The following is a 10,867-nucleotide window of genomic DNA, read 5'->3' on the forward strand; positions in this document are numbered from 1 at the left end:
TATATGTATGCATGTCTGAAAAGTCAGTTCATATCTCTGAACAATTTCAAAAAAGTTTATAAACTTTTTCCTTTAATGACTATTTCTATGGACTAAACAATGAATCATATAACAAATAGAACTTTAATTCTATCTCAAGTTTAAAATCTCAGGGAGTAAACACATTCCATCTATATCTCAGTTTTCTTATCAGTAAGCCAGAAATGATTTTTAATCCCATTAAACTATTATACTTTTTAAAACAAAGGTGTTATAGTGCCACCTATTCTTTATGGCCATATGAAGAATTAATTCTGCAAATTAATTCTTTATAGAAGAATTAATTTATCTATTCTATTAGTGTGTATATATAACAAGTGTATTTCTCCCTATGTATGGCATGGTTACACGGGTATAATGACAAACACAGCACACATCATTTTTAACTCAGCTACAGACAATGGTTTGTAAAACCAACTTAGCAACTACACAACAACAAAAGATTTAACAAAAATGTAACAATCTCTACAAAAACAAATGGTTTAGCAAATTTCTGTGGTGACAAGCAGTAAGTGTAGCAAGCCATTTTTGCCTTTTTCTCATTTCCAAAACACTGGTTATCAGACAAACACTTGATTGTCCTACTGAGCTATATAGATAATGAGTTAGTGTATGTGGTCCACATATAGGCTTAATGACAGAGGTTTGTATGTCGAAGTTCTGCAACAGACCTTTAATATAAAATCAATAAATGTTCTTTTAGCCTTTAAATTAGAATTTTAAAACATCACATTCATCCTGATCTGTAACTAAGAAAAATCAGTAGAATGTTGTGTGTGTTATGTTCAGTCGCTTCAGTCCTGTCTAACTCGCTGTGACTCTATTAACTGTAGTCCACCAGGCTTCTCTCTCCAGGGGATTTTCCCAGAAAGTAGGTTGTCCTTCTCTCCTCCAAGGGATCTTCTCAACCCAGAGATGGAACCCACGTTTCCTGCGTTAGCAGGCAGCTTCTTTACCACTTAAACACCGAGGAATGTTAGTAAATTCCTATTTAATTCTCCTGAAATTATATCTTTGTGAAACTTACAATGGAGCTTTAACCATTTATGGTGTAATTCAGTTTATCTCTCCCATGCCATTTCCTGAGAATAAAACATATCACAAGAAAGCATTTTTGACCAGCGAATGTGCTTAAACTTTAGAGAACAAACTAAGTGGCAACTAAAACGTACTAAATACCTTGATATGATTACATTCTTTCACAGAAAACTCAATATCCTGCCTTGAATCGAGGCACGGAAACATAAAGAACAAGACATACGAAGATAAACTGAAAAGAATTCCTGCGATGATCTCAGAAGAGCGGCACTCAGTGCCAAAAACTGTCAGTAAAAAACGATCTGAGAACTACAATATTTAACAGTCCTTTAGACTTCAAGGTTAAAAAAATGATCTGCTATGCAAACGCGCAGTCATCTCCTAACAATTCGTTTGTCAATGTTGAGATAAGCAGAGCAAGATCAAAGTCCAGAAATTGCAGAAGGGAGGTAGGCTGCAGCAGGGGGTGCCGGTTGGGGTCAGGCGCTTGTACAAATGGAAGACAAGAGGGGGTTGCCTTTCCTCCCTACTTTTATACTGCAGTGTGCTCATCCTTGTCATCTGACTGAGAACTTCCACTGTTAGGGGCAATTGGTAGGTAGGTGTTCTAACTCCTTCACTGATGTTTAGTATCACTCTTGTTTTAGAATCTGTCCCGTAGGCAACACGACTCCCATTTGACCCTGCCCCACCATTACAAGGCCCGCTAGATACATTGCTGATGGAAGCATTTACTGGAAACTTTCTAGGAGGCTGCAGCCCCAGAAAAGAAAACCCGTCCAACAGGGCTCGTAGTTCAGTTGGCACCGCTGAGGGAAAGAAGACAAGACGCTATTGATTACTCACAGTTCGCCTCCAAGACGGGAAGCACTAGGGCGAGGCACGTCAGCAGCGTCCCCGTGAGCCCACCCAGGACCCTCATGGCGAAACGGGCGGAGGCGCGGGCAGAAGCGGAGGCGCGTTGCGGCGGGGACCCCAGCGCCCAGCGCGCGGCGGAGCTACGACCCGGGCGCCGCTAGTTGAGGACTGCGGCGCGGGGGCGCCTGCGAGCCAGTGCGCCAGTGCGCCAGCGGAGCCGCGGAGCCGGGGGCGGAGGGGACCGCCCGCTCCCAGCCCCCCGCCCGGCGGGGAAGTGATAACAGGGACATTTCCTGGAAGCTTTTCATTTCGGAGCTGGGGGCAGGGCTCAGGGAGAGAACTGGAGGCCTGGTAAACACTGTCGAGACATCCTTCCTGGCCCTTTCGAGACTCAGCGCTTCGTTCTGGTCTCCGGAATATGAAGTTTGCCAACAACAGGAAGCAAAAGCGTTTAAAACGACCATCTCCACCACCTCCAGCGAGCCGGAGTGGAAGACTTGAGTGGCCCAGAAGACAGAGGACTCAGAGATCAGGGTTCAGTTCAATTCAGTTCAGTCGCTCATCGTGTCTGACTCTTAAAGATCGGGGTATCCAGGCTTAAAGTTTAAAAGGAAAAAATCTGATGTTGGCGATGAAGATGTTAACCAAAATCTGGAAAAAATGAGAACTCTAAGTTGGCTGCGGAGAACAGAGCTAATGGAGGTTTTGATCATCAACGTTTTAATTTTGTTCTTGCATTTATAGTGTAAAGTATAGCAAAAAAAAAAAAAAAGTTCTGCGGAGAAAAGCGAATGTATCGGATTCTATCACCTTCAAATAGCTCATCTTTGGTTTTTGCATATTACCTCTGCTTTTTATGTTTAGGCATGCACATTTGAAACATGTTATTAATGTTTAAGACTAAGTTTAAGAACCGCCTAGATTAGAGTGGCCATGCTCTGCAGTTTACTAATTGTATTATCTGTAAAATGGAGATAATAGTAAGTTTTTACAGTGTTGAGGGAAGAATTTAGAGAGAGAACACATGTGAGGCAATTAGTGTGTTAAAGGGTAGCCCATACTTAAGGCACACTTCCTAAGTATCACTGTCAGTATTTCTGCCTAATCAATGTATCAACTGATTTTCTATGTGTGTCAAAGTCAATAGCCTGATGCTCTCTCAAGGGTGTTTCCCAGCTCTAGCTTTCTGTGGTTCTGTGATCCAGCTGGATGGAAGTTTATGTGGGTCACTATTTCTGAAAATGTGCAAAGGAGTTGCTGAACATATCCATATTCTTCCCTCTTTTAACTTCCTTCTTGCTATGTCTGAATTCCAAACCCAGGCGATTTAATTAAAAATATGTCTAATCTCTGTAGAATTGTTTGGTGTGCTAGCAATCAGAACATAAAACAAAATGACTTTTAAGTATTATATTTAATTACTGAATATTTAAATGCATTTAAGCCACAGCATTGCCTCATTCTTGAGGAAGAATTAAGAGTAGAATATTGGCTTTGAGATATCAATATTTCACAAGGGAAGACTTCAAATATCATGCATCAATAGCGTTCATAACAAAGCATCACCCATATAGACATTAAAAAATACAGAGTATGAAGAAAGGTTAGCGAAATGCAAAGGACCTAAAAAAAAAATCTTGATCTTTAAAAAAGTTCAACCGAGTGTGAAACTTTTAAATCATTTTAAGACCACAAATGTACATCACAGTCCTAAGATTGGTTGTCAATGGTGAAAAATTGTGTCCTACCTACACTATAATGTTGAATTTTGAAAACTTATACCCTGAAATGTTTTAAAATTTAATAATACATCTTTGGAGAAATTTTTCAGGTTTTTAATTTATTGCATGAATTCACTCTGTGAGGATGATTTCACCTTTAGCTCGATATTGATTAGCATTTGGTCAATTTCCCTTAGTCAAAATTTGTTTTCAGTACACTTCTAAATTTGTAATTAAATCTTATCCAAAATTTGACTGGCAAACTAATCCCTTTTCCTGGTTCTAATCCCATTCCCTCACCCAGTTTTACATTTCTCCATATAATCTTCTACTAATATATTTTCCCACTTATTATGTCTATTATCTGCATCCTCATTACTCTCTACCATGTCTACTAAAAGTTGATACTGGTCATCTGCCTCTACAAAGATTAAGTCATTAGCCACTGGAGCTGCTATCTTCAACAGACCCTGAACAGAGTTCAAGTTCAGGGTAGAGATCAGGAATGAGGCACTCTGTGCTCTGGGAAAAATGGACAGAATGGGCCTTCAGAAAGTTACATATTTTCAGATTTTATGATGCCAAATTCTTGCATCTCCTCATATCTAGAAAACCACTAAAACTGTTAAGAGTGATAGACGCTCCATGTCACTAGCAGTAAGCCTCTGCCAAAATTTGGGCTTGCTTACATATACCACCCCACCCCTGACAAAAATCATACAATAGTGACCTTTCTGCTACCTCTTTAGAACAGCTTATTAGCGTTATTTGAGATGTTCTCTCCCCAGCTGTAGTCCTCATTTTGCCCCCAATAAACATCTAACTTGCAACTCTCATGTTGTGCATTTTTTTTTAGTCCACAACTACTAGAATGTAAAATACAACCACAAGGGCAGGAATTTTTAAATGTTTTGTTCACAACTATTTTCTTAGTGCCGAGAATAGTGACTAATACATAAACATTCACCTAAATTCAATTTAACAGTATAAGTCTGATAACATTTATGCCCAAATCTATCTATCTATGTATCTATCTATGTATATTTCACATTTATACATGGGTATTATGTGACGTTAACCAGACAGAGAAAGACAAATGCTGCATGTAATCACTTACATGTACAATTTTTAAAAAGTTAAATTCATTGAAATAGAGGGTCAAATGGTGGTTTCAGGGGCTGAGAGGTGGGGAAATGAGGAGAGGCTGATAAAGGGTACAAACTTTCAGTTATAGGATGAATACATTTTGAGGATCTAAGTTACAGCGTGATGACTAAAGTTAATTATACTGTATTGTATACTTGAAATTTGCTAAGGCAGTAGCAAAGTCTCAGCCCTCCCCCAAAAGAAAGAAGAAAGAAAAAAAAGGAATGTGAGCCTGTGGATGTGTTAATTAACTTGATTGTGGAAATCATTTCACAATGTATACATACATCAAATCATCAGATTGTACACATCACATATATTGCAATTTTATTTGTTAGTTTTATCTCAATAAAACTGGAGAGAAATATAAAAGAAACCAGGTAACATTTAGGATGCAAATTCAACAGTGTCTGAAAAATTAAGCAAGAGTCTTAATTAGAATGATGACAGCAAGACTGTTTTTTCATTCATAACAAATAGGTTTGTACTGTGGCAAAACAGCCACAAAATTACAGTGGCTTAAAATAAGTGTTTACTTTTTGGTTATAGGCAGTCTACTATAGGACTTTCTAGGCAGCTGTCTTCCATGTGTTGCCTCATCATTCCATGCTATTTTTTATGTTGTAGTACTTCAGAGGTAAAGTAGGCTTCTATAGTTAGCATTGCACAAGAAGATAGAACATGAAGAATTGTGGACCAGCTCTTAAATGCCTTCACCGAAAAGTAATACAGCCAGCACACTCATATTTCATTGAACAAAGGAGGTCTTATGTCTTCAAGACTGTGGGAGTATCTATCTCATGTGTTAGTAAAAGTAAAAGAGAACTGGAAATAGTGAGCAGTACATATCCATCAAACCATTTAATATAATGAAAAACTAACAGTCAGCTAGTTAACTAACTGGCCAACTGTATATTGGTATCAGAAATGTTTGGTAATGTACCACTACCAGAATTAGCTTGACATAAAGTAGAGCAGGGGTTAAGTACAGTTCCAGAAATGCAGTAAGACAGTAAGTATAGTACAGCTCTTCAGGTACAGAAGTCTAATAGTTATTAGATTCTCCAAGAGAACATATTTTTTAAGAAACAGTAGAGGAACAAAGTCAGATTTTAAGGACTATAAATAGGAAGCTGATACAGGAATAATCAGTGAGATCAGAAGATAACCAAAATAGTATATAATTGTGGAAATCAAGGAAGTAAGGAATTTTAGAAGTGCTAACCATATTAATTGTAGTTACAGAGGTGTTATAGTACCTGGAAGGGCACTCTGGGGAGAGGCAGTCTAGCACTGATGAGGAATGGCTGGTTCAGTTAGGAAAGTCACTAGAGGTCATACACTCTGGAGAAGCTGGAAAGAAAGCTGAAGTTATTAAGACAGGAAAATGCGAACAGAGAACAAGATACCTAACAGTTTGGAGACAGTTATGGGAGGAGATATATCATAAATATTTATGGGACAGGTATCACCACCTTCAGAAATCTATTGTTTGCTAGAAACTGCACCTGAGCTTTATTTTTCACATTTCATCATCTTAGCAGCCCTGCAAAGTGGGTATTGTGATTCCCATTTCACAGATGAGGTTATTTGAGCTCAGAGCCAGTATCCCCATGGAAAAGAAATGCAAAAAAGCAAAATGGCTGTCTCGGGAGGCCTTACAAATAGCTGTGAAAAGAAGAGAGGCGAAAAGCAAAGGAGAAAAGGAAAGATATAAGCATCTGGATGCAGAGTTCCAAAGAATAGCAAGAAGAGATAAGAAAGCCTTCCTCAGCAATCAATGCAAAGAAATAGAGGAAAACAACAGAATGGGAAAAACTAGAGATCTCTTCAAGAAAATTAGAGATACCAAGGGAACATTTCATGCAAAGATGGGCTCCATCAAAGACAGAAATATTAGGGACCTAACAGAAGCAGAAGATATTAAGAAGAGGTGGCAAGAATACACAGAAGAATTGTACAAAAAAGATCTTCACGACCCAGATAATCATGATGGTGTGATCACTCACCCAGAGCCAGACAAGCTGGAATGTGAAGTCAAGTGGGCCTTAGAAAGCATCACTATGAACAAAGCTAGTCGAGATGATGGAATTCCAGTTGAGCTATTTCAAACCCTGAAAGATGATGCTGTGAAAGTGCTACACTCAATATGCTAGCACATTTGGAAAACTCAGCAGTGGCCACAGGACTGGAAAACATCAGTTTTCATTCCAATTCCAAAGAAAGGTAATGCCAAAGAATGCTCAAACTACTGCACAATTGCACTCATCTCACACGCTAGTAGAGTAATGCTTAAAATTCTGCAAGCCAGGCTTCATCAATAAGTGAAGTGTGAACTTCCAGATGTTCAAGCTGGTTTCAGAAAAGGCAGAGGAACCAGAGATCAAATTGCCAACATCTGCTGGATCATCGAAAAAGCAAGAGAGTTCCAGAAAAACATCAATTTCTGCTTTATTGACTATGCCAAAGCCTTTGACTGTGTGGATCACAATAAACTGTGGAAAATTCTTTAAGAGATGGGAATACCAGACCACCTGACTTGCCTCTTGAGAAACCTGTATGCAGGTCAGGAAGCAATAGTTAGAACTGGACATGGAACAGACTGGTCCCAAATAGGAAAAGGAGTCCATCAAGGCTGTATATTGTCATCCTGCTTATTTAACTTATATGCAGAGTACATCATGAGAAATGCTGGGCTAGAAGAAGCACAAGCTGGAATCAAGATTGCTGGGAGAAATATCAATAACCTCAGATATGCAGATGACACCACTCTTAAGACAGAAAGTGAAGAGGAACTCAAAAGCCTCTTGATGAAAGTGAAAGAGGAGAGTGAAAATGCTGGCTTAAAGCTCAACATTCAGAAAACAAAGATCATGGGATCTGGTCCCATCACTTTATGGGAAATAGATGGGGAAACAGTGGAAACATTGTCAGACTTTATTTCGCGGGGGCTCAAAAATCACTGTAGATAGTGACTGCAGCCATGAAATTAAAAGACGCTTCTTCCTTGCAAGGAAAGTTATGAACAACCTAGACAGCGTATTCAAAAGCAGACATGTTACTTTGGCGACAGGGTTCCGTCTCGTCAAGGCTATGGTTTTCCAGTGGTTATGTATGGATGTGAGAGTTGGACTATAAAGAAAGCGGAATGCTGAAGAACTGATGCTTTCGAACTGTGATGTTGGAGAAGACTCTTGAGATTCCCTTGGACTGCAAGGAGATTCAACCAGTCCACCCTAAAGGAGATCAGTCCTGGGATTTCTTTGGAAGGAATGATGTTGAAGCTGAAACTCCAGTACTTTGGCCACCTCATGCGAAGAGTTGACTCATTGGAAAAGACTCTGATGCTGGGAAGGATTAGGGGCAGGAGGAGAAGGTGATGACAGAGGATGAGATGGCTGGATGGCATCACCGACTCGATGGACGTGAGTTTGAGTGAAGTCCAGGAGTTGGTGATAGACAGGGAGGCCTGGTGTGCTGCAGTTCATGGGGTCGCAAAGAGTCGGAATACGACTGAGCGACTGAACTGAACTGTACTGAAGCTATATGAGTTGGGATTAGGGTTTCATGAATGAGTAAAAGACAGAAGTTAATTTTAAAACTAGAACTACCTTAATCCCAAATCATTATTTTGTCTTGAACACACTGGGCTTCCTATGGCCCTGTCTCTGTTTTACTAGAATTTGAAAATAAGTATATGTAACTGGTAGAGAAGGCAATGGCACCCCACTCCAGTACTCTTGCCTGGAAAATCCCATGGGCGGAGGAGCCTGGTAGGCTGCAGTCCATGAGGTCGCTAAGAGTCGGAAACGACTGAGCAACTTCACTTTCAGTTTTCACTTTTCACTTTCATGCACTGGAGAAGGAAATGGCAACCCACTCCAGTGTTCTTGCCTGGAGAATCCCAGGGATGGGGGAGCCTGGTGGGCTGCTGTCTATGGGGTCCCACAGAGTCGGACACGACTGAAGTGACTTAGCAGTAGCAGTAGCAATATGTAACTGGAGACTGAATGGACACATGTGTCCCTACATATAATGCATTCATTTCTTTCTATAGAAATGTACCTGCCATTTACTTATTTCCAAAAAATATAACAGAAAAGCAGATATTACATATTTCTCTAAATAAAATACAATATGTTACAAAATAGCAAGTAGCCTGTTGATGAAGGTGAAAGAGGAGTGAAAGAGCTGGTTTAAAACTCAACACTCAAAAAACTAAGATCATGACACCTAGTCCCATCACTTCGTGGCAAATAGATGGGGAAACAATGGAAACATTAACAGACTTTATTTTGCGGAACTCCCAAATCACTGCAGACAGTGACTGCAGCCATGACATTAAAAGATGCTTGCTATCTGGAAGAAAAGCTATGACAAACGTAGTTCAATTCAGCTCAGTCCTCAGTCATGTCTGACTCTGTGACCCTATGAACTGCAGCATGCCAACACTTTCTGTCCATCACCAACTCCTGGAGTCCACCCAAACCCATGTCCATCAAGTCGGTGATGCCATCCAACCAACTCATCCTCTGTCGTCCTCTTCTCCTCCTGCCTTCAATCTTCCCCAGCATCAGGGTCTTTTCCAATGAGTCAGCTTTTCACATCAGGTGGCCTAAGTATTGGAGTTTCAGCTTCAACATCAGTCCTTCCAGTGAAGACCCAGGACTGATCTCCTTTAGGAGGGACTCGTTGGATCTCCTTGCAGGCCAAGGGACTCTCAAGAGTCTTCTCCAACACCACAGTTTGAAAGCGTCAGTTCTTCGGCGCTCAGCTTTCTTTATAGTCCAACTCTCACATCCATACATGACCACTGGAGAAACCATAGCCTTGACTAGATGGACCTTTGTTGGCAAAGTGGTGTGTCTGCTTTGGAATATGCTATCTAGGTTGGTCATAACTCCTTCCAAGGAGTAAGCGTCTTTTAATTTCATGGCTGCAATCACCATCTGCAGTGATTTTGGAGCCGTCCAAAATAAAGTCAGCCACTATTTCCACTGTTTCCCCATCTATTTGCCATGAAGTAATGGACCAGATGCCATGATCTTAGTTTTCTGAATGTTGAGCTTTAAGCCAATTTTTTTCACTCTCCTCTTTCAAGTTTTCAAGAGGCTCTTTAGTTCTTCTTCACTTTCTGCCATAAGGGTGGTACATATCTGAGGTTATCGATAATTTTCCCAGCAATCTTGATTCTAGCTTGCGCTTCTTCCAGCCCAGCGTTTCTCATGATGTACTCTGCGTATAAGTTAAATAAGCAGGGTGACAATACAGCCTTGATGTACTCCTTTTCCTATTCGGAACCGGTCTGTTGTTCCCTGTCCAGTTCTAACTATTGCTTCCTGACCTGCATACAGATTTCTCAAGAGGCAGATCAGGTGGTCTGGTATTCCCATCTCTTAAAGAATTTTCCACAGTTTATTGTGATCCACACAGTCAAAGGCTTTGGCATAGTCAATAAAGCAGAAATTGATGTTTTTCTGGAACTCTCTTGCTTTTTCCATGATCCAGCAGATGTTGGCAATTTGATCTCTGGTTCCTCTGCCTTTTCTAAAACCAGCTTGAACATCTGGAATTTCACAGTTCACATATTGCTGAAGCCTGGCTTGGAGAATTTTAAGCATTACTTTACTAGCGTGTGAGATGAGTGCAATTGTGCAGTAGTTTGAGCATTCTTTGGCATTACCTTTCTTTGGGATTGGAATGAAAACTGACCTTTTCCAGTCCTGCGGCCACTGCTGAGTTTTCCAAATTTGCTGGCATATTGAATGCAGCAAAAACCTAGATAGCATATTTAAAAGCAGAGTCATCCCTTTGCTGAGAAAGGTCTGTCTAGTCAAAGTTATGGTTTTTCCGGTAATGATGTACGGCTATGAGATTTGGACCGTAAATAATTTTGAGATCCTAAGAATTGATGCTTTTGATCTGTTGTGCTATAGAAGACTCCTGAAAATCCCTTCAACTGCCAGGAGATTAAACCAATCAATCTTAAAGGGAATCGACCCTGAATATTCACTGGCATAACTGATGCTGAAGCTGAAGCTCCAATACTTTGGCACCTGATGTGA

General features: G+C 40.2%; 1 protein-coding gene across 1 annotated transcript in view; it reads right to left on the minus strand.

The window, feature by feature from the left end:
* The window catches only part of PROS1 (protein S), a 67,066-nt gene extending 64,959 nt beyond the window's left edge, over positions 1 to 2,107 (minus strand). Inside the window, exon 1 of the mRNA XM_004002847.5 lies at positions 1,924 to 2,107. Within this exon, the coding sequence (XP_004002896.2) occupies positions 1,924 to 1,999 (76 nt within the window). The 5' untranslated portion in view covers positions 2,000 to 2,107. The remainder of the gene's footprint in view (positions 1 to 1,923) is intronic.
* Positions 2,108 to 10,867: the final 8,760 nt, after the last annotated feature.

Source organism: Ovis aries, chromosome 1 (assembly GCF_016772045.2).
Source record: "Ovis aries strain OAR_USU_Benz2616 breed Rambouillet chromosome 1, ARS-UI_Ramb_v3.0, whole genome shotgun sequence".
In the NCBI taxonomy this organism is placed as follows: domain Eukaryota; kingdom Metazoa; phylum Chordata; class Mammalia; order Artiodactyla; family Bovidae; genus Ovis; species Ovis aries.